Below are 24017 nucleotides of genomic sequence, written 5' to 3' on the forward strand. Positions count from 1 at the left end.
ATTTCACTTGACACTAGTTTTCAGTGTCATAAAGCACTTATTCATATTCTTATGAAACAATTATGAACAGAGTATATAAAAATGAGTCACAAATTTACCCTACTATTTTTCTATAATAGGTATTCAATTCTGTAGAAAAATGTAAATATTACCTTTATTGTTAACATCTACATTTGGTTCTGTAAACAAAGTTGGCAAAAAAAAAAAAACACTAAGAATTTCTATACATATTTATAAAAATTTCAGTATGATTTTTATCCCTTTTAAATTTATTTTTTTAAATCTAAAAGCCAGTAAATGTAGAATTTGAAGGGAAAGAGGAAAACAGTGATGACAGATTTGAATCATCCTCCCTCCAAATATCAAAACCATCACATATTCCACCATTTTCGGTGTAGCTTGTGAAACCCAGAAATTCTGATGTCTCTTCACTAGTCTGAAATAAGTCTAGTAGAGATTGTGAACTACAAATTCTGTTTTCCTCTTGTGTAATAAGACATTCAGTTCTTTTCTTATCTAAATCCACATTTGGTTCCAGATTTTCTTTTTTATTTCTTCGTAATAATATTTTCACTTTCCGACAGATTTTACCAGAAGGTAAGCTATCCATGTTCTTGATGTCACATTCATTGGGTTCCCCGAGACAACTTCGGGATGGAGTGTTTGCCTGAATAGTTCGGTGCTCTTGTGAACTGTTCACTGCTGACAGACCATAATCATGACATATTAAATGAAGGTCCTTTTCCTTCAGATCCTTTGCTGGAAAAAGCACAACATCTGATTTTTGTTTTGGTTGAGATGCACTATTATCTATATTGAAATTAGAAACTTGTATAGATGTCTGTAGCCTACACAGACAATGATCTGTTCTTATTTCTTCCAAGTTGTTTTCATTTATAATTAATTTATGTTTAGAAATATCAAGAATGCATCCCTGTCCATTTTTACCTGGAAATAGATGTGTAAAATTTTGTTTTATGTCATTTTCAGCTGGATTTAACGTGGAATATTGATTTGTTTTCTCATCAAGTCCTCTCAATTCATTTGAAGGGCTAGGGATGTGCTCTGAAATAAACACAAGCTCCTCTTCAGGTTGCTGGGTTTCTTTATATAGAAAACTCCGCTTGATCACCTGTACATTATTTTCCCTGAAGTCTTTCTGAGAAATAGGTTGCAATTCTAGCTTTTCTTTTGGTTCAAACTTTTTCAGGATATTTGCAGTAATAGGAGAAAGGGATCCAACGCTGTATTTTAATCTTTTTAGAAAAAAAGAAAAAGAATTGCCAAAAAAAAATATTTCTTAGTAGTTAAACATTAAATTAGTAAAAATCTCTTAAAACTATTTACGAAACTTATTTAACTTAGGCAATATTACAAAAATACAGAAATATTAGCATTCAGACAAATTTAGATGTTTTTAAAGTAATAAACCTCTACAGATATAGCTGAAAACTCTAGAGTACCCCTCTTCCAATCCACATTCTTCCCTTCCAGCATCTTGAATGTGGTGTTTAAAACTCTTTCAACCATATAAATCAAACAAGATGATAGTAGAGAGATTTGGGTCACTTTCATTATTCTGAAAAATTTCTGAACTTCTATGTTGTGATGTACATTAATTTTGTCTTTTCAATTTAGTTAGCAATGTGGAATGAGCAATTATTGGGAAACCTAAGGCAGAAACACATACAGTAAGTCCTCGGGTTACATCGGAGATCCCTTCCTACAGCACAACGTAACTTGATTTTCACCGTAAGTCGGAACCCACCTACATAAGCACCTACGTCACTCACATGGAGCACATACACAGCAGTAATGAAGTGAAACAGTAAAAAAATTTAAAAGAAAGATAACAATTCCTGACCTTTACTTGTGGTAAATAAATAATAAAAAACATAAAGCACATATGAACATATGTCGAAATGACAGAACTTTTTTTTTTATAAATAAATGGGATATGGCGACGTAACCACGAAACGACATACATTGAGTCCGACGTAACCCGAGGACTGTCTGTATTAAACTGGGTATTCCTTAATCAATTATGTTGTTATCTGTACAAGCTGAGTCTTATGGTTCACAAAGCCTAAAATATTTACTATTTTTAAAAAAACCCTCCTCTAGACTATAATGTTAAAATGAGGACCTTAAAAGTAATCTAAAATAAACACTTTTGGAAGTAAAGAGGAGAGAGGAAAGAAGTAATCAATCCTTAACCATATTGACATTCTCAAAATATATATTCCATCTAAGAATAGGAAAGTTTGGATTTATTTTTACTTTAAGAAAATAGTTTAAAATTTAAAACTTAGGTGGATAAATTACCTTTTCTTTTTAGGCATGTCCCTTTCATGTTCCACAAATTCAAAAACTAACTTAGATACAATGTTATCAACAACTTGATAGTGATTACTCTGTGCAAAGTTTCTGTGTTGCTCAGTTAAGAGATGCTAAAACAAAACAAAAAAGCATATAAATTATAAAATTATATTTTTAAATCAACAGATACCTTTTTTTGTTCAGGTTTTCTAACATTTACATGTCCCTAAAATTAGGTTTCTAATAACTACTCCAAAGTAATACCTTTTACTAGAACTTCGAAGGATGACAGAAGTAAAAGTTAACTTTTGAGAAACCACCAAAACTACAGTTGACCCTTGAACACAGAGGTTAAGAGGTGCCGACTCCCTCAGTCAAAAATCCATGTATAACTACACCAGTTGTCTCTCTGCATCTTCCCCTCCCCAGATACCAAAATCTGAGATGCTCAAGTTTCCTAACTATGTAAAACAGCATAGATCAATGCATACAGTCAACCCTCAGCATCCACAAACTCCCAATTTCGGATCAAAAACAGTACAGGTATTTCTTTAAAAAAAAATAAATAAAATAATCCATATTTCAGTGGACCCATGCAGTTCAAACCCGTTTGTTCAAGGGTCAACCTTACTTTGCTTTTCAGTCTTCCATTTTTCAATAAAAAAAGTCAAATACTAATTTGTGGTTTCAATGTAACTGAAAACAAATGAACTATATCAGAAATCCGAAGATAAAGATGGAGAAAAAAAATAACTTTTACAGTGCTCTAATACTTTGAGAACACTTTTCCCTTTACTACTTTATTTTAGCCTTATACAATTATCATTAAATAAGATAGGGCTTATAAAATATCCAGTGAATAAAATGTTATAATTAATACACAAGAATCCAAAACAAGAAGCTATAAGGTAGATTAAACACACAAATGAAGTACAATGAATGCTGTCAGGTATAAAAATAATCTTTAAAAAGGAACACATTTGAGAATAGGCAGATGATTCCATTACCCAGTGCTTATAATGGAGAATAGAGAGAAGTAACTATTAATTTTAAGAGTGGTCAAGAACAAACATAAATAAGTTCAGTGTATTGGAATAAAACTCACAGGAAACAAAGTTCCTTTTGAATAGGTGGAATCACCAGGCTAATTCTATTTGTTTGATTGCTAATCAGGGAGTTATATCCAAAAGCCTATACCAAGATGATCATAGAAGAACCTCTATCTCAGTGGTTCTCAACCTTCCTAATGCCACGACCCTTTAATACAGTTCCTCATGTTGTGGTGACCCCCAACCATAAAATTATTTTCGTTGCTACTTCATAACTGCAATTTTGCTACTGTTATGAATCGTAATGTAAATATCTGATATGCAGGATGTATTTTCATTGTTACAAATTGAACATAATTAAAGCATAGTGATTAATCACAAAAACAATATGTAATTATATATGTTTTCTGATTTACAAGTTGTAATAGTTCCCATCCTTAACTTTCTCTTTATCCCACATATCCTTCCAACTATTCCATTTCTTTCTGCTACTTCAAAGAATTGTCTTCATTTTATTCTCATCCTCCCATTAGTAAATCACCTGCCCATTTATTAATTGCTTAAGCCTGCGATATTATAGTCCCCCATGACTCATCTCTCTTACTCCCAACATCCAATCCACTGACAAATCCCCTTGGCCCCACTTTTGAATTACATCCACAATCTGACCATGACTCCTGACTTCTACTTAGTCTAGGTCTCCATCATCTGTTCTTTGGTCCCAACAATCAGTTTAATTTAGCACTTTTGCATTGTTTATTTCAATATCTACAGGTCTTACTGTTCCCTCACTTCTCTCAGGCCTCTAACTCAAATATTACCTTATCAGTCAGGTATTCCTTATCTAATCTATGTAAATAGCAAAATCACCAATCCTGCTTTATATTTTCTCACAGTACTGACCTAAATATTCTCTCTATATATTCTTTATTCTTTTATTCTAGTTACCTATCTACCCTCCCCCTCCAAAAAATGTAATCTTTATAAGGGCAGGGAATTGGTCTTTGTTCAATACTTGCTCAGAGTAGTGATTCTTACATAGCAGATGCACAATAAATATTTGTTGAATAAATGAGTAAAAATGATTTTTCAATATATATTTCCCCATTTTGGGTTCTTAAAATTTCAGATAATTCTATCAAAAAGAAATATATACTACTTAATAATTTAATGTTATAACCACAGATATCTATTCATAGCTTTAAAAATATCAAACCCCAAACATAAAATCATACATACAGTTTCGAGATCTTCATATTTTTGCAAGCAACATTCACAATATCCTTTTTTTTTCTTCTCTTTCAATTGGAGTTGAGTTGGGATTCCATCACATTTATCGCCATCCATTTGGATTCTGATAGAAATATATGATAAAAGGATTAACTGCTGAACATAAGGAATAATACAAATCAAACAGAATCTGCCATAATCTGCACAGAGTTTTGTATCAACAAATACTTGTAACTTTTTTCTTTTTAAACAATTGAGAAGCAAACTAAGAACGTAATGATGATTCTTGAGCATATTTCAGATCTCTTAAGAAAAACAACACATTTTAATTATTTGCAATTTCAATCCCTCTTCCCCCCATCTATCTAAAGTTTCTAAATGTGACACACTTAAAAGAAATTCAGACTTAAAATCTATCCAAGGGGCAATACAAATATATGGGGGGGGGGGGGAAAAAAAATGATGCTAGAACACACACACACACACACACACACACACACACACAGCATTAAATTAATCATTTTCATGTTTGTTTAAGTGGATAAAAAGTTACTTAAAGGTTAAACCAACCTTAGTTTAACCTGAGTTTGCTTTTGGATGTTAGATGGCTTATCTATATCAAATGGACTGGAAGGCTTCTGAATAGAGTAATTTATATAAGGCATATTGGTCAGTTGAAGATAAAATGGTCTATAAAGTCTAAAAGAATAAAAAGAAAAATACATGAACATTTTTATGGTTAAAGAAAACACATGTGATGTTTTATATTTTAAAATCATGTAATTCATCTGGAATCTGAAATAAACAACAGAAATCAGTTAGACTTCCCTTCCCAATTCTAGACCCATTTTTTTTAACACATTAAAAACAAGCTTAATTGTGGTAAAATACACGTAACAAAATTTACTACCTTAACCATTTTTAAGTGTATAGTTCCATCGCATTAAGTACATTCACAACGTTTTGTAACCATGAACACTATCCATCTCCAGACCCTTTGCATCTTGCAAAACGGATTTTATACCCATGAAACAGTAACTCCCCATTGTTTTCCCCACCAGCCAGACAACTACTATTCTACTTCCTGTCTGTATGAATTTAATGACTCTAGGTACCTCATTAGATGGAATCATGCAGTTTTTTTTTTCTTATTTCACTTTGCATAATGTCCTCACAGTTCTTCCACGTTGTAGCATGTGTCAGAGTTTCATTCCTTTTTAAGGTTGAATAATATTCCATTGTCTGCATATACATTATCCATTCATTTTGGCTATAGTGAATAATGCTATGAACATATATGTATGTGCATATATCTCTTCAAGACCCTGCTTTCTATTATTTTGGATATATACCCAGAAGTGGAATTGCTGGATATGGTATTTCTAATTCTTTTGAAGAACTTCCATACTGGTTTTTCCATAGCGGATGCAAAATTTTCCAATCCTGCCAACAATGCTCAACACTTATCTTCTGTCTTGTTTGTTTATAATGGCTATCCTAAAGGATGCGAGGTATACTGTAGTGTAATGATTTGCATTTCTCTGATGAACTGCAATGTTGAACATCTTTTCATATGCCTATTGGTAACTTGTATATCTTTGGGGAAATGTCAAGTCCTTTGTCCATTTTTAGTCAGGTCATTTGATTATCTGTTGTTGACTTTTTTATTTTAATCCTCACCTGAGGATATTTTTCCATTGATTTTTAGAGAGTGGGAGGGAGAAGGAGAGACAGAGAGATACGATGTGAGAGACACATCCATTGGTTGCCTCCTGCACACATCCTAGGGAAATCGAGCCTGCAATGGAGTTAGGTGCCCTTGAACGGAATTGAACCTGACACCCTTCAGTCCTCAGGCCTACACTAAATCCACTGAGCCAAACCGCCTAGGGCTTGACTTCTTTATATCAATGCCTTATTAAACATATGATTTGCAAATATCTTCTCCCATTCCATGGGTTCCCTTTTTCACTTTGTTGTAGTCTTTGGTGCACAGAAATTTATAATTTTGATGTAGTGCAATTTTATTTTTTTAATCTTTTATTGCTTGTGTTTTTGGTGTTATATCCAAGAAATCACTGCCAAATCCAATGTCATTAAGCTTTCCCCCAGTGTTTTTTTTCCAGGAGGTTTACAGTTTTAGGTTTTTAAGCCATTTTGAGTTTTGAAAACAAACAAACAAACAAACAAACAAACAAATGTCCTTTCCCCAGTAAATGATCTCGACATCCTTGTCAACATGTGAAGATTTATTTCTAGGCTCTTTATTCTATCCCACTGGTCTATATATCTGCCTTTTTGTCAGCACCAAACTATTTTGATGACTGTAGTTTTGTACTAAGTTTTGAAATCAGGAAGTACAGATCTCCAACTTTGTTCTTTTCAAGACTGCTTTGGGTGTTCAGGGTCCTGTGAGATTCCATATGAATTTTAGGATGGATTTTTCCCTTTCTGTAAAAAACATCATTGGGATTCTGACAGGGAATGCACTGGATCTGTAGATCACTTTGGGTACCACTGACATCTTAACAATATGAAGTGTTCACATTCATGAACATAGAATATCATTTATTAATGTCTTCTCCAGGCCTAATTTTGAATTGCAGCCCCGCCCCCCCCATAATACATTTCATAAACAGAAGCATTCAACACACATTAATCACCTCAGTGAGTACCCAAGAGAATTAATTACACATCTAAATGAGTAATTAACCACACATGTCTGAGTAACTGGAAAGTCAAGGTAAAGAAATATGATTCCCCCATGCCAACTTAATTCTCTCACACCTTAATTTTCATTAATATTATCCTATAATATATGAGAGTGAGTTTAGAAAAACTACCACATAAAATGTTAAGACTCAGCCATGGCCAGGTAAGTTCAGCTGGTTAGAGTATCGTCCTGATACACCAAGGTTGTGGGTCTGATCACATATAAGATATCAACCAATGAATTCCTAAGTGGAACAACAAATAGATGTTTCTCTCACACGTTCTCTCTCTCTAAAATAAAAAAGTTAGATTCAGATTTGTATTTCCAAATAGCAACTAATAATTTCTTTTTCACAAATGTAGAAGCAATTAAGTAGTTGTTATAAATCATATGGTACTGTATTTACCCAGATAATGGTTATTTGAAACTAGAGGCCCGGTGCATGAAAATTCCCTCAGCCCAGCCTGCCCCGTCTTACAGTCTGGGAGCCCTCAGGGACGGGAGGCGACCCGGGGATCAGGGTAAGGCAATGCCCCATCACACCTCTGCTGCTGCCACTGCCGGCAGCGTAAGCATCGGCCAGCCCTGGTAACTTGAGCCTCGGGCAGCCACCATGCAAGGCTTGCCTGCGCCTTGGGCCAGCCTTGCCGCGCCTGCCACCCTGGCAGGGCTGAGGGGACTGGGCACCACCATCTTTGAGGGCAGGACAGTCAATGATCATATTCCCTTTTATTAGATAGGGTATTAAAGAAATGAGTTGGCCTCATGATTGTTATAAATTAGATATTTCAAGGAATTATCATCTATAACATACTGAAACTAAATTCAGTACTGAAGCACAAATTAATTAATGCTACTTTGTTATTTGTGCCACATGTACATTAGTATAAAATAAATCTAACAGTATTGATAGACGTACATTAATTAGATTTTCTCTTTTGTTATTATATTTAAATCATAGAGATTAAACTTAGATACTTACTGGCTCATATCTTCCACCTTTAGAAAAGGCTTTTTGAGTCTACCTGCTTGAAAACATATTAAAACATAGGATTAGATATTACAAATCCATGATTTAAAACAAACAAACAAAAAACTACTCTGGCTAAAAAACAAAACAAAACACACAACACACACAAAAAATCACCAACTATGTACCCATTATCCATTTCATTTCAATTAGTTTTAAATCTCAGGTGAGTTATTTTACAATGTCAATCCATTTCAAAATAACAGAAGCTCCGTCTATATTCTGAGATTCTGAAACTAAATGGACCCCCCCCTCGCCCCCCACAATAGACCTACGAGTAGAATTCAGGAGGCTCAAGAGGTTCAACAGGAAAAAAAAAACAAATTCAACTTTTATTTTTACTAACTTCTAACTGAAATTTGACATTTCCTCAAATTATTCATATAAGTATTACCAGTGCCGGTAATTTTGATACAAATCAAAACAGGTATTTTCCTATCATATTAATTACTACAGATATCTCAAAGCATCATTTATGTTCATCACTTTAAAATTACAGTAATCAGAATCAGTTTTAGAGCTTGACTTTAATGTGTAATTAAAGCATGTATATTATTATTTCATTTCATTAAAAATTCTGTTAACTCAATCCAATATTATTTTCTTAGTAAACTAATAATTAAAAAAATATATTTTTTAAACAGATTGCTACAGGGGTACAGGTTCTTAAAAAGACTAGGAACTACTGAATAAGTCATCTGAAGTTATTTACGTGATTTTTAAGAAAATTATGTTCTGTTTTCTATAGCAAACCAAACACATTTAAGTATATCAAAATACTTACTTCTTGTTTTCTGTATGCCAACACCTACTCTTTTCCCCTAAAAAAAAAAAAAAAAAATTGATAGTGAAAATACTGGGTTTGATAGTATAGTGAAAATCGCAATTACCCTTAAATAATTTTGTTAAAACCATATACGAAGAGAACAATATAAAACAAAAAAAATTCATTATAGTCTATCAATTCCAGTCAAGCTGGAATACATCCAATCCCATTGATTATAACCGAAAACTGAACAAAATACAATAAGCAACTACCTGCAGACTGAAAAGTAAACAGAAGCAAGAATATTGTTGAAGGAAGTAAAAACTTAGAGAGAGGCTACCTTTAAGGGGTAAGTTTCCCATCCCCCCCATCTTTCTCTTGCAATTTTGCCTTAAGGACGAACCAACCTATAGTCATGGAGTTGGTGGGAAGAGTGAAGCCAGTGATTTACCTCTCCTATGCAAACCCCATCTTTCTAGCTAGAAAGAACCTGGAAAGAGGCTCCTGCAATCCAAAGATTACAAAGAGAATCACTGTATTATGTTCTCTTTGATTTCTCCCACCTTTTTGCCCTTTGGGTGGGCCCCAGTTATGAAACTGCAATTGTAAAAGTACCACAAGCAAATGAAATTGAGAAACCTTGACTTTCTTACTAGAGAAACTATAAAAAGGGTCACTTCATACTGGAGAGTGAAGGGGAAACCACAGATAATAGCAAGCTGGAGAAGGGGATCCCTAATTCCCCGTATAAATCCACATAAAAACCAGGTTTAACTCTAAGCTGCATATTCTAAGGACAGATACAAAGCAAGAGCTTTGAAAATTGGAACTATAAGATTCAAACTACACTGCCCAAGTCTTGGGCTAATCTATAAGTGAGGCATATGCAGAACAAACAGAAAGCTCCATACAAGTCTTTGAAAACGGAAACCGAGATTAGACCTGCCATCTAATTTGAGACAGAACTGATAGTCTGAACAAAACTGGATGACTGCCTGCAGCAGCAACAAAAATCAACCTTCTTTAAAGTATTATCATAGATCTGGAGCCTGTACAACATTTACAATGTCTAATACGCATTCAAAAGCTATTTGATAACAGTTTATTCTTATACTGGAGGCCCGGTGCACGAAATTTGTGCATGGGTGTGTGTGTCCCTCAACCCTCTCCAATCTGGAACCCCTTGAAGGATGTCTGACTGCCTGTTTAGGCCCAATCCTACCGGAATTCGGCCTAAACGGGCAGTTGGACATCCCTCTCACAATCCAGGACTGCTGGCTCCCAACCGCTCGCCTGCCTGCCAGCCTGATAATCCCCTAATCACTCCCCTGGCAGCCTGATCGAAGCCTAACTGCTCCCCTGCTGGTCCGATTGCCCCCAACTGCCCTCCCCTGCAGGCCTGATACCTCCCAACTGCTCTCCCCTGCTGGCCATCTTGTGTGTTGGAGTGATGGTCAATTTGCATATTACCTCTTTATCCGATAGGATTATTTATTAATTATTGTATTATTTTTCCACACAAACAATCATAAACCTACTTTTGAACACCCTGTATAATAATAAAAAGATCCATTCACCAAGAAGACATAAAAATATTAGATGTGTACACACTTAACAATGCTCAGGACAAAGAATAAGTCATTAAGGTAAAATTTAAAATATTTTTAATTAAACAAAGATGAAAACAGGACATGTCAGCAACAGAAACTCTCATTCATTACTGGTGGGAATGCAAAATGGGATAGCCATTTTGGAAGACAGTTTGACAGTTTCTTATAATACTAAACACACTCTTACCATATGATCCAGCAACCATGCACCTTAGTATTTATTCAAATGAGCTGAAAATACAAAAACCTTCACATGGATATTTATATCCTTAATCTATATCCATAACTGGCAAACCTGGAAGCAACCAAGATGTCTTTTGGAAGGTGAATGGATAAACCATGGCACATCCAGACAGTGGAATTTTCAACTATAAAAACAAATGAGCTACCAAGTCATGAAGACAGGAACTTTTAAATGCCTAACACTAAGTGAAGAAGCCAATCTAAAAGGCTATATATATATACTGTGATTCCAACTGTATGACATTCTGTAAAAGGTGAAATTATGGAAACAGTACAAAGATCAGTAGTTGCCAGAACTAAGTGGGGAAGGGAGGGGTGAATAGATGGAGCATGGAGGATTTTTAGGGCATTGAAATTATATTTTAGGGTACTGTATGCTAGACATGTCACTATACATTTGTCTAAACCAACCGTGGGCAAACTGCGGCCCGCGGGCCGGATCCGGCCCGTTTGAAATGAATAAAACTAAAAAAAAAAAAAGACCGTACCCTTTTATGTAATAATGTTTACTTTGAATTTATATTAGTTCACACAAACACTCCATCCATGCTTTTGTTCCGGCCCTCCGGTCCAGTTTAAGAACCCATTGTGGCCCTCGAGTCAAAAAGTTTGCCCACCCCTGGTCTAAACCAAAAGGCAAAAGTGAACCCTGATGTAAACTATGGACTCTGAGTGATGATGACTTAATATAGGTTCATCAATTAGTACTACTCTGTTGTAGATTATTGATAGTAGTAGATGTTGTGTGTATACTGGAAACAAGGGGTAAATGGGAATATCTGTATCTTCTACTCAATTTTGCTGTGAACCTAAAGAAGCTCTAAAAAATAGTCTAGCTCTGGTTGATGTAGCTTCAGTTAGTTGGAGTGTCATCCTATACACCAAAGGGTCACAGATTTGATTCCCAATTGGGGCATACACCTAGGTTTTGGGTTTGGTCTCAGTTGGGACATGTATGAGAGGCAGTTTCTCTCTTACATCAATGCTTTGCTCCCTCTCTCTCCCCTACCTTTCCCTTCCCCTCTCTCTAAAATCTGGAAACATATCCTTGGGTGAGGATAAAATAAATAAAGTCTATATATTTTTAAAAATCTAATATAAAATGTTTGGGATGAAGCTAAAGCAGAGCTTAAAGGGAATTTACAGTAAAGGTGGTTCTTTAAAAAGGAGAAATAAAATAAAACTAGCCCGGCTGACCACGAAAAGAAAAAAAGGCATACGATAATGATATTAGGAATGAAAGAGGAGACGTCATTACAAACCCTATAGACATTAAAGGCTTAATAAAGGAATATTACAAACACTTTTGCCATCAATTTGACAGTTTTAACAATATGTACAAGTCCTTTGAAAAACACAAACTACCAAAGTACACTCAAGAATAAATAAACAACCCAAGGTTCCTCTGTCTAATAAAGAAATTGAATTCATATTTGAAAAATGTCCAACATAGAAAATTTCACACCCCAATAATCTTACTGGTAAATTCTACCAAACATTTAAAAAGTAAAACCGATTCTACAAAAACTTGTCTAGAAAATAGAAGTAGAAATACATTCTAGGACTTTATAAGCACAGCATTATCTTGACATTGAAATCAAAGACATTGAAAGAAAAAGATGACCAATATTTCTCAGGCAAATATATGCAAAAAATCCTCCAAAAAAACACCCAAAACATGTTTCTGGTTAACTGGAGGAGGAGGGGGGGAACCTCAAAGCACTTTAAATAAATTAGTGGAGCAAATACATTTATCCAACTTTAAAAACTAACGAGAGTATTTGTGAGAACATAATTAATGTGTTAAAATTTGTGGTATGTCTAAGATTTATAGCTGTCCATTCAAGACCCATAAATGCACCTTCATTGAAAAGTTTTATGTTTTAGTACTTGGCAAACCAAAATTATTCCAGAAACATTTTTTTTTCTCATTCAAAAACAAACAAAAAAACCTGCCAGAAGTGGAATCAAGTTGACCAATTAATCACACATCCTGGATTATAGAGATATTTGGTATTTTTATCATTTTTGTTTGGAGAGAAAAGTAAGGTATTTTTCACACCCATGTAAAACAGTGGTCCGGGAGCATATGGGAAGGAAACCGATGGACTGCCCATCTCTCCCTTCCTCTTTCTCTAAAATCAATAAAAACATATCCTTGGATGAGAATTAAAAAACAAAAACCAGCTTTTAATTTTTTTTTCTAGTGCCTGGCACACAATAGACACTGAGTATTTGTTGAATACTAAACGAACAATGGAGGTTACATGTGTAATCAACACCTAGCATTTAAAGATAAGACAGATCTGAACCCTCATAAAGTTTATATTGGATTTAAGGCACTGAAACCTGTTAATAAGTATCTTTCAAATCTTCCGCTCTTCTTCTATTACTACTTTTAAGCAGGCTTTCAACCTTTTGCCTGATTACAGACATATCATCCCAGAATACTCAATATGTGTGTGTATTCAGAATCCATAAATGTCCTTTTGAGTTTAAATTTCCATCTACTTCTATGTTTAATCCAAATAATTTGCAAAGTGCAGTGGCATATTTAGCCTATTTCAATAAAAGAATATCCACCCATCATTTTGCAAAAATCTGGGAAGTCATTTGGAAATTTTTTTTTACTTGTAAATGAGACAACCAAACAAATAAAATATTAGCAATTTTATTTAAATACTAAGTAAATTATTTGTTCCTTTCTGAACTGTTTATATTTTATATAAATTAAAATTTACTAAAAATGTGAAGTCACAAAGACTTTATGAATCATTGTATATAGCATGCATATATGGGTATTCATGATGTAAAATATTTCTTAATGAAAATTGTGTTCAAAGAGTTCAAAGGCCAATGTCCAACTGCTAGTCTTGCCAGCAAATATTCTTTACTGGCAATCAGATCTTTCCAAAATGCCTATAATCAGTTCCTCTGTTAATAATTTCGCAATAAATTTCCAAACCCTTCAAGAAAAAATCTAACTCCTTTATATAATGTACAAACTCCTCTATACTTTTATGTGAACCACTAATTTTTCCAGCTTCATTTCTTGTCATTCTCTTGCTCTAAGAGTCAATATGTATAATAATACAGAAAATTTGCAAAAACATGCCATCCTACTTATGACTTCATGTCTTTACATACACTCTTCTATAAAATTTATTTTCCTTTTAGATCATATTCATTTAAGGATTGAGTGAAGAGAAGCAGACCACAAAAGAATGGTCTGACAGATAGGCCCTATAACAGAACTATGAATACAGTATCCAAGTTTACCTCAGGATATTCTGGCAATAATATATTCTATTTGGCAAAAAAAATCCAGATACATAAACAAAAACCAAACTTGATCACTTTCTTTAATTAAGTTAAAAAGAAAGGAAAATAACATACCAAATCTCTTACAGAAGTGCTTGATTTCTTGAGTAAACACAATTCCTTTTTCTTTTGTTCAATGTAGTATCTTATGTCTTTATTAAAAGAAAGAAGGGTTTAAGATTAGCATTTTACCTTTGGAGTTAACAGGTATTTCTTGCAATCAGAATTTTCACTATGTAAAATTTGGAACCAAGGGAAAGAAATATATAAGAAATAAAAGAAGGATAAAATTCTTACCATCAATATGAATAATTTTTACTCCCCACGATAAGGCATTTGACAATATACTATTTGAAGGAATAAAATCCTGTAAAAACAAACAAACAAAAAAACAAAACAAAACAATCTGGTAGTTTTTCTAAGAAATTGCTGTTTTAAATGAGCTGAATTTAAAAATTATTTGAAACAATGTCACTGAACACTCTCTAGTTACAACAGCAATGATAACACCAGTTTTTTCAATCCTGCTTAATATATTCCCATATTCTTTTTCAATCCTGCTCAATATATTCCCATATTCTTGACAATTACTACACAATATAGCCTTACAGTTATTAGTTTCAAGAAATTATTCCATTTAAAAATACCAAAAAATGCCAGGAGCTTCAGAAATCTTTAGTAATACTTTAAAAGACCACAAGATGGAGATGTTTCTTCATGAAAGTGGATTCTGTTCTTTGTAAAACGAGATACATGCTGATATTTAGGCTTTTCCCATGAAAACAAGGAAAGATTTCAAGAACATCTATCTCTATTTTCTACTTGAGTTTTTAATAACAGAATATACACTGTTTTTAAAGTTACTACTTATACTTACATGATCCTTGATAGCTTTTTCAGCTAATAATTTTCCTCTGCTCAAACACACCTATAAAAAGACCAGAGAACAATCAAACATAAAAAGTTTGATTGTGCCTCATTGAAAAAGGTAAAAAGCTAAACTGAATTGAATGTTGTCGAGACCCAAGGTCAGTTCTATAGTAAATTCTATTTAACATGAAAAATAAAATAGCTAGGTTCCTCTGAAACCGTCTAAAAATCAGTAAGTTTACATTTTAGTTTTCCATTAAACTAAAGATGTAACTGTATATATTGTTTTATATGGTATTTCACTTTTTAAACAAAGCACCAGAAAAGCAGTTGAAATGCTGAGTTACAATTAATTTGGAACTAGTCACTGGTGTATAATCTCATTCCTCCAAAAAGCATGAACTAAAAAGATATATTAGGCTTCCTTGTTCTCCTCTGTCTTTGACTTTTTTCTATGTATTTGTCTTTTTTTATCAAGTGATATTTCTTATGTAACTCATTTCTTCTATTCCCTGCCCCAATTTTTCTTTCTTCGCAAATGGCTACAGTAGATAAGTTGAGATTTTAAAATGATAATTACATTTCAATCTAAAAATAAGATGAACATTTTAGTTTTTAATCTCTTCCCTTTTCCACATCAAATTAAGTCAGTTTAATTTATTCTTCACTGTATCTTCCAACTTATTGACAAAGGAGTATGATGTCAACAAATCTAGAATAGGGGTTGGCAAACTTCTACACATTTTAGGCTCTCCTGGCTTTGTAGTCTCTTTCCCAGCTATCCAGTTCTGCCTTTATTCATTTACATATTAACTGGTTGCAGGAAAGCAGTAAACAATCAGTCAATAAGTAAACACATGGGTATTATGGCTATGTTCCAATAAAACTTTGTGAACAACAAAATTAAAATTTCATTTCAATTCCACTTGTCACAAAATATTTTGATTTTCTCCCTATTTGAAAATGTAAAAACCATGCTTTGGCTTGAAAGCTATAAAAAACAGGTGATGGGCTGGATTTGGCCAGTGGCCATAGTTTGCTAAGCCCTGCTCTAAAACAAACAAAATATTTCCATTTCTTCTTTAAACAATGACCCACTGTTACTTCTAAGTTATAAATTACTCTAAAAAATAAAGTCATACCATCATACCTAAATGCAAGGGTCTATTTTAGGAAGCAGAGTATAACTATACAAGCACTACTGGAAAAAAAAAAATCACCTTTCTGTCAGACAGCAGCCCTATTAATGACTGGAAAGCTACACATAATGTAGACATTGTTCTACCTAAGCAAACTCCGAGGCCAGCCTGCTCTTAAAAATCATGAGATCCTCAGGCTGTAGCCTTTCCGAGCGACACTTAGCACATTTAAGAGACTTACTGAATCTGGAGACTTAAAAGAACTTCCATCATGGCTGGGATGAGGTGAAGTGGTTTCTGCAGTATATGCAGATTCTGGACTTGGTACAGGAGAAATCTGTCCAAAGGTTTGTGCAAATTTAGCTTCCTTTTTATTTGAAATAAGATAACTGATATCTTTGCTGAGAAATTCTTCAACTCGCTAAAGGAAAACAAAGTATTTTTAAGTGAGTCATATAAATCAGACTTTTATATGCTAAGCCAGCTTTACACCCTTACCCTTAAGAGTGTAAAATGGTTTGTTTAAAGAGAATTTCCCTACTAAAATGCTTGAAAATCATTACTTAAATGTCTGAATTTAAAAACACATGTACCAAGGTCAGTATTATTGACAATCATTCCCATCCAAAGGCAGGAAAATTGAAATAAGTGAAAACAAATACTAAAGACTTCTAAAATATTTTAAACAGCTATACCTAAATTCTACAGGATCTCACAATATAAATAGGAAAATTTAAAAAATGAAGCAAAGTATGTATTAGATGAATTAATTTCATGTAAGCATTAAGCAGAATGTCCGGCTAAGGCCAGCAGTCCCCTTGGTTAAATGCAAATCACTACTTCCTTCCCCCACAACCCCCTGGCCCAAGCAATTTTCATTAACCAGTATATAAAGTAAGTATTCACTTTTATTAATTCCAGGGATTATAAACTCAAATGCCTACAAGGGCCAGCAGAAATATAAAGGAATATTTTCATTTTCATTAATACGTGGCCCTCACACTGCCAGAGTTTCCAATTTTTCAAGAGAAGCCCAATCTCCTACATGCTTCTAAAAATTGTGATAAAAATGACATAAAAATTTAACCATTTTCAGGTGTATGATACAGTAGTACTAAGTACATTCATCATGTTGTGCAATCATCACTACGACCCATTTGCAGAACTTTTTCATCATATACTGTATACATTAAACCAAACTTCCCATTCTCCTTAGCCCTTTTTAATCGCTATTCTACTTTGTTTCTATTGATTTGACTATTCTATATCCCTTATATTAAGTGGACTCCTGTATTTGTCCTTTTGTTTGGCTTATTTCGCTTAGCACAATGTTTCCAAGATTCATCCACATTGTAGCATGGGTAGGAATTTCATTCCTTTTCAAGGTTGAAAGATATTCCATTGTATGTAAATACCACATTTTGTTTATCCATTTATCTGCTGATATTTGGGTTGTTTCCTCCTTTTGGCTATTGTGAATAATGCTGCTAGGAACAGGGTCTTCAAGACCCTGCTTTTAATCCTTTTAGAAATATACACAGAAATAGAATTGCTTGATCATATAGTAATTTTATTTTTAATTGAGGAGCCCTCATGCTATTTAGCATAGCAGTTGCATTAATTTACAATCCCACCAACAGTGCACAGGAATCCAGTTTCCCCACATCCTTATTAACACTTATTTTTTTATAGTGACCATCCTAATGGATGTAAGATGGTATCACATGTGGTTTTGATTTGTATCTCCCTAATGATTAGTGATGTTGAGTATCTTTTCATGTGTTTATTCACCATTTGAAGATCTTTGGAGAAAAGTCGAGTTATCCAAATTCTTTGCTCATTTTAAAATCAGGTTGTTGATTTGTAATCTTTATACATTCTGGATACTAATCTCTTATTAGATATGTGATTTGCAAAAATTTTTTCTCTCATTCTGTGGGTTGTCTTTTCACCTTGATAGTGCTCTTTGATGAACAAAACTTTTTCATTTTTATAAAGTCCAATGTATCTATTTTTTTTGTTTGCCTGTGCTTTCGGTGTCATATCCTAGGAACCAACACCAAATCCAAAGCCATAAAGATTTTTCCTTATACATTCTTCTAAGAGTTTTAGAAGAATGTATAGATCTTGATCTATTTTTAATTAATTTTAGCATATGATACACAGTAATGGTATAACTCCATTCTTTTGCATGTGGATATCTAGTTTTCCTAGTATCAGTTGTTGAAAAGATTGCCCTTTCCCTACTGAATGATCTTGGCAACCTATATATGATGATTGATTTCTGGTCTCTCTATTACAATGGTCTACATGTCTACCCTTATACTAATACTACACTTTCTCTTGGTTTTCCATTTCCTATAGCTTGAGTTACAACTCTTTAGTAGCGAATAAAGTATCATTTATAATTTGGCCCCTAAATAACAGTTTCTTGCCATTTTCCTTATCTAAATCCCAAATTCAAGTAATCTATAATAATAAAAGCATAATATGCTAATTAGACCAGACAGCCAAATAAGCTTCCGGATGTCATCCTGGACGAAGCTGCTGCGGCAGGGGCTGAAGCAGAGACAGTTAGGGGTGATCAGGCAGGCAGGCAAACACTTAGGGACGCTCAGGCAGAGTGTTTGGGGGCAATCAGGCAGGCAAGCGGTTAGGAGCCAGCAGTCCTGGATTGCGAGAGGGTGCAGGCCGGGCTGAGGGACCCCTCGGCCCAACCCCCTCCACCCCTGTGCACAAATTTCGTGCACCGGGCCTCTAGTGGTGTATTAGCTGCTGCTCGAACAAACCACACTGACATTTGTTTGAATATATTCTTTCCTCTACTAAAGTTTGTTCATTCTGGTATATTACCAGGCTTTCAAAACTCAGCTCAAACTTTCTCTCTCGTATAATTTCTAAAGGCAGAACCAATCATTTCCATCTCTATATTCTAACGGCAATTTCTACATAGTTTCTGTTAAAGTATTCATAATACTATGCTGTTAATTATTTATTTAGGTGACTGATGTTCCCATAGAATAAAAATTCCTATAGAACTAGACTACCTCTTACTTATTTTTGCATCCCCAGCATCTAAAATAGTGCTGGCATATGGGAGACACTGGTGGAATAATTTCTGAATGAATTTCCACATCCAAATCATAATCATTTTTTCAAAGCAGAGTTCAAATTGTGTCTGTAAAATGGCTTGCAAGATTCTTCAGTTGGCTGCAATCTTCCCCTCTTCTTGACCTTCTATGTTGTATTAAAATAATTGCACCCATACCATCTCTACCTAGCTGAGGGAAGATGGGCATAAGATTCATTTTAGATTGTAACAAAACACTTAATACTATGCCCTGTACTGCTGACTTAGTTTTATCATGGTCTTCAATTTATTAGCAATTGCTATTTTCTTATGACTCAATGTCACAATAAACATCAAACAAGTAACTGTCTTCAAGTTCATGATATGGCCAGGTATCTGCCCTTATATCTTTCTTCTTCTCCAACTGCCCTATTTTAGTCCAAAATATTTAGACATGGACTTAAATGTGGCTGGTTCCATATCCTTTTTAGATGGTTTTGTAACAGTTACTTTCTTTGCCACAATTAAAGATATTTCCCCATTATGTCAGACTTCATTGCTGTGCTCTGTATGGTTGAATTTGTCAGAAGTGCACTCTCAGAAAATGGGGTATTTAGAGGTTTTCATTAAAACTAGAGAAAACAAATGCATAAAGTGGACAATTAAAGAAAAGGACAAAGATGGTACTAATCTGAAGCAAGATTAATTATTAAAAAAAAAGGCCTAAGTAATCCTAAAACATTAAATAAGCAAAGAATTTTAAGTAATATCTAATTCAACTAACTGGTACTTAAAGTTGAATCCTAAAACTCTTAAATTAGTGTCTAGAGGTCAAAGTTCCTTAATAATTCACTAGAGATCTTAACAGTCTTTTTTCAGTGGTAGAAGTAGTAATGTGCTAGGGACAGAAATAAGGACATCACTAAATTATTGGAAAGATAGTCTATGGAGAGATCAGAATTTGATAAAAACATTTTTTTTTCCTGAAAAGAAATTAAGGAATCAAGTTAATAAGTCTATATTATCAAATGCATAAATTAATTCAAAATTTCTTCCAAGTGCCTTAGGAACGGATGGGGAGGGGTGAGAGGAGAGAAAAAGGGGGACAGGGCAGCAGTCCCAGCACTAGCTACTATACTGCTGTTTTAGCTAGAGCAGTTCCCTTTTTACTGGCTTTACACTTTGGACATCTGAATATGATTTCATCTGAAGTGTTCCATTGCTAAAAACACAAATCTAAAGTCACAGATTTAGATCAGAAGGGCTAATGGTAATTCATCACATATGAGAAAGCTGCAAAACTGTGTAAGATAGTTTTTTTGTAACCATTAATTGCTAGAGAAACAGAATTGTGCAGCAGCATTGGAATCAGAGGTTAATTCAACGCTAGGCCAGTCATTTACCTTCTCCTGATCCTTAAATATTTAATTTCTAAAATAAAGGGGTCTTTACTCAATGTCTAAGGTCCTTAAAAAATTAAGACACTCCTGATAGGTGGTCCAGTCAACTTGGTAGCAGGCCTATATAAAACATGACTTTTAGGAATATAATCATATGGTTATTATGATATAGGATACTATGACAAAATGTGTTCAATGTTTTAAGAAAATGAATAGCAAAAAAATAAAATAGCTTTTCAAGGATAGGTAAGTAAAACATTACAATAATAAATAGTTCCAGTAAACTTGTTACTTGTGCTTCTGCAAATATCTACTCCTGGAAAGACAGGATCTGTTCAAGATGTTAACTTTAACAAATTCAAAGTGCAGCAGAGATCTTTTAAACAGGAAGAATTAGGAAATAAATTAATAAAATTTTAGACTTACTCGCTAAAATTTACCTAATATTAATTAACCTTAAGCCCAAGAAAATCTTAGAATTTTACCCAAATTTTCTAATTTCCTAATCATTTACTCAATGTATAGCATAGAAAAGAAGCAGGTTTTCCAAGTTCTTAATCCAAAATTCTGTTCCCTTAATGACATTCATTGTGTTGAGACTCATCACTCAAGAGCAATTTTACTTCTTAGGTTTTCCTGGTTCTGTAAATAACATTCTTTGTTTGCTAATCCAGACAAATTTCTGTAGCTCTCCAATAATCATAAGCAAGGAGTTCCTGGTACGGGGAAGACATCCAGCATTACAATGGAAAGACAATTAGCAGTTCCACCGGACAAGGGAGTCTCACCTCACTTCGCACTTTGTGAACTTTACACTAATTATTTAAACTAATAATCATAGAAAACTGAAAGTTTTACTAGGCTACAAAGGTTAAAACAGATAGTTTTCCATTAATGATATAAAAAGTTTGCACTTGGTACTAATGATGTTCTCCAAAATGACATTTTAAACGATTATTTATTAAAAAGTACTAGTTACAAATTTTTCCTTTTTTTCAGTGTATAATTTTGACTTACCCCTCCTAGATCCTTAATGTCCTTTTGCAGTTTTTCAGAAATGGTGACAGATGGTAAGTCGATGTAAAATATCTTTCCCCAAAGTGGCTTACATTTGGATTTTTCTGGTTTGTTAAGAGTTTTCAGAGATTTCAAAGATGGTCTGTTCTTTTCATTTTTGAGTTGGATTCCACCTATTGTTTAAACATTTAGAATTAGATGTTTTCTGCAGACAAAAAAAATTATGTTGTTTTAAAAACAGTTTTGTACACACTAATCATATCACAGAGGGGAAAATCTTTATCCCACCCATTCAAGCCCTATTTCTTTGTGGTCCCACTTAAGATGATGGAAAAGTACCCAGTACAGTTTAACTGATCCTGTATTGCAAAGCAAGGATTGTTTACAGCCCATAGCTGAGCCTGAAGGAAATAAATATTCACACGTTTATGTTTTATGTATGAAGGTAGGGAACCAGTACATAAAACCTTATTGAAAGATTTTCCTCCTCCTGAAATGCAAACTTCATGGGGTATTTACTCAACCAACTATTTCTGGAGCATTGTCTTTCTGCTGAACACTCAAAACAGGTACTTAAATGCTAAATGTTTGGCCCCATCAGTGCAGCTACGGGGCTCCAGTGCGGCTATGGGGCTCCAGTGCGGTGCTGGGCTCCAGTGCGGCTCTGGGGCTCCAGTGTAGTGCAGCTATGGGCTCCAGTGCGGCTCTGGGGCTCCAGTGTAGTGCAGCTATGGGCTCCAGTGCGGCTCTGGGGCTCCAGTGTAGTGCAGCTATGGGCTCCAGTGCGGCTCTGGGGCTCCAGTGTAGTGCAGCTATGGGCTCCAGTGCGGCTCTGGGGCTCCAGTGTAGTGCAGCTATGGGCTCCAGTGCGGCTCTGGGGCTCCAGTGTAGTGCAGCTATGGGCTCCAGTGCGGCTCTGGGGCTCCAGTGTAGTGCAGCTATGGACTCCAGTGTGGTGCAGCTATGGACTCCAGTGCGGCTAGGGGCTCGAGTGCGGCTCTGGGGCTCCAGTGCGGCTCTGGGCTCAGGGCTGAGCGTGCCCAGGGGTCGCTGGGGGACTCCCGGCGGGGCGGCCAGGGCTGTGGGCTTCGTCCCCTGTGGGGGCCCTGGATGGGGCAGGGATCCATGTTCCCATCTCTCACCCCCTCTCCTTTCCGCTGTCTCCACTCCTCCCTATCTAAAGTCAATAAAAACACAATTTTTTTTTAAAAAAAAATGTTAAACACGTAGCAATGCAAGAACCCTGGTTCCGAGAAGGACCTGGTCCTCAGAGATCCCGCACCGCGCGAGGTTTAGTTCATCGCGAGTCGGCCTCTCCGTGGAGAACTACAAGGTCCACTTGGGGCCCCGAGTCACCATTCATCTCACTATTTCCAAGCCGCTTTCAAATTAACTTTCAGAACACAATCTGTTCGTAGGTTAGAGGTCATTAGCGAGTATAATATATACAGAGTAAGAAACACTGAAAACGGAAGTTTGTTTTTGTTTATCTGTATGAAAACAGCGATGGTGGGTTTGAAACACACACACTTTCAGCTTCGTGAGGGAAGAACATAGAAGAATGGGACCAAGACCCCCACCACCACCCACTTCAATCAGGAAGCGGAAAGCCAGGAACGTCCGCTTCTCCCCGAGGGTCCCCGGCGAGGCCCCGGGTGCGCGCACTGTTCTCGGGTTTTAAACACGGGCACCCCCGGCATTTGGGGGCCGAGGTTAGGGGCGCGGAGAGCGCCCGAGTTGCGCCGAGATCCATTCCCTTTTTGAGGCAAAACCCTGAACCGAGGAAACCTTCCTTTTAGGCCAGAGAAGGACGCACACGCCAGGAAAGCATCAGGGACTCGAAGGGAGGACGCCACAAAGCATCCATGGTGGAAGCGGAGGGAGGAAACCGTTAAAGGGACGCAGGCGGAGGGGGGGCTTCCTACCCTGGACATAGCCTTTGCTGTGGATCCTCATGGCTCCGGGGTTCATGGCAGCCGCCCGGCACCTACATGCTGGATCCGGAGAGGGTCCGGAGAGAGCGTCGCGCCGGGAGGCCGAGAGAACACGGCTCCCCGAGGCCCTGGGACCCGCCAGTCGCCTCCCCTTCCGCAGACCCGCACACCCGCGCTGGGGAGACACCAGGCCCGCTAGCCGGACTTCCGGGCCCGGCGGAGGTTCAAGGCTCAGAGGAAGACGGGGACCGGCACACACCGGGGGCTGCGGCGGTTGAAGATTTGAAAACGCGTCACGAAGCCGCG

General features: G+C 35.7%; 2 protein-coding genes across 9 annotated transcripts in view; one reads left to right on the forward strand and one right to left on the reverse strand.

Annotated features, from left to right (window-relative positions):
* Positions 1–130: 130 nt before the first annotated feature.
* On the reverse strand, positions 131–24005 carry DBF4 (DBF4 zinc finger). 3 transcript variants are annotated; one of them, XM_014547594.1, is made up of 12 exons: positions 23703–24005; positions 21778–21950; positions 16532–16711; positions 15159–15209; positions 14579–14648; positions 14357–14433; positions 9126–9162; positions 8294–8336; positions 5169–5297; positions 4608–4722; positions 2326–2450; positions 131–1256 (listed from the first exon to the last, which is right to left on the reverse strand). In XM_014547594.1, the coding sequence occupies exons 1-12, from the start codon at positions 23746–23748 to the stop codon at positions 284–286; spliced, it is 2019 nt and encodes a 672-aa protein (XP_014403080.1). In that variant the 5' UTR covers positions 23749–24005; the 3' UTR covers positions 131–283. The 3 variants fall into 3 exon arrangements, with proteins under 3 accessions (XP_014403080.1, XP_005876196.1, XP_014403081.1); XM_005876134.2 differs by having other exon boundaries at positions 8294–8339; positions 23703–24003; XM_014547595.1 differs by lacking the exon at positions 23703–24005 and adding an exon at positions 23308–23347 and having other exon boundaries at positions 8294–8339.
* SLC25A40 (solute carrier family 25, member 40) overlaps positions 17373–24017 on the forward strand; it is a 40642-nt gene continuing 33997 nt past the window's right edge. For all 6 annotated transcript variants that reach the window (XR_001364032.1, XR_001364033.1, XM_014547597.1 and 3 more), the window contains exon 1: positions 17373–17386. The gene's annotated coding sequence lies outside the window, so the exon portion shown is untranslated. The remainder of the gene's footprint in view (positions 17387–24017) is intronic.

This window comes from Myotis brandtii, unplaced genomic scaffold, assembly GCF_000412655.1.
Source record: "Myotis brandtii unplaced genomic scaffold, ASM41265v1 scaffold48, whole genome shotgun sequence".
Taxonomy (NCBI): Eukaryota; Metazoa; Chordata; class Mammalia; order Chiroptera; family Vespertilionidae; genus Myotis; species Myotis brandtii.

Excerpts from the sequence above, each read along its gene's own strand:
- DBF4 (XM_005876134.2), bottom strand. The coding sequence starts at position 23,748 with ATGAACCCCGGAGCCATGAGGATCCACAGCAAAGGCTATGTCCAGG. Across the intron at positions 14,649-15,158 it reads AAAAAGCTATCAAGGATCAT|GATTTTATTCCTTCAAATAG; the intron begins GTAAGTATAAGT and ends TTGTTTTTACAG. Across the intron at positions 8,340-9,125 it reads TGGCATACAGAAAACAAGAA|CAGGTAGACTCAAAAAGCCT; the intron begins GTAAGTATTTTG and ends TATGTTTTCAAG.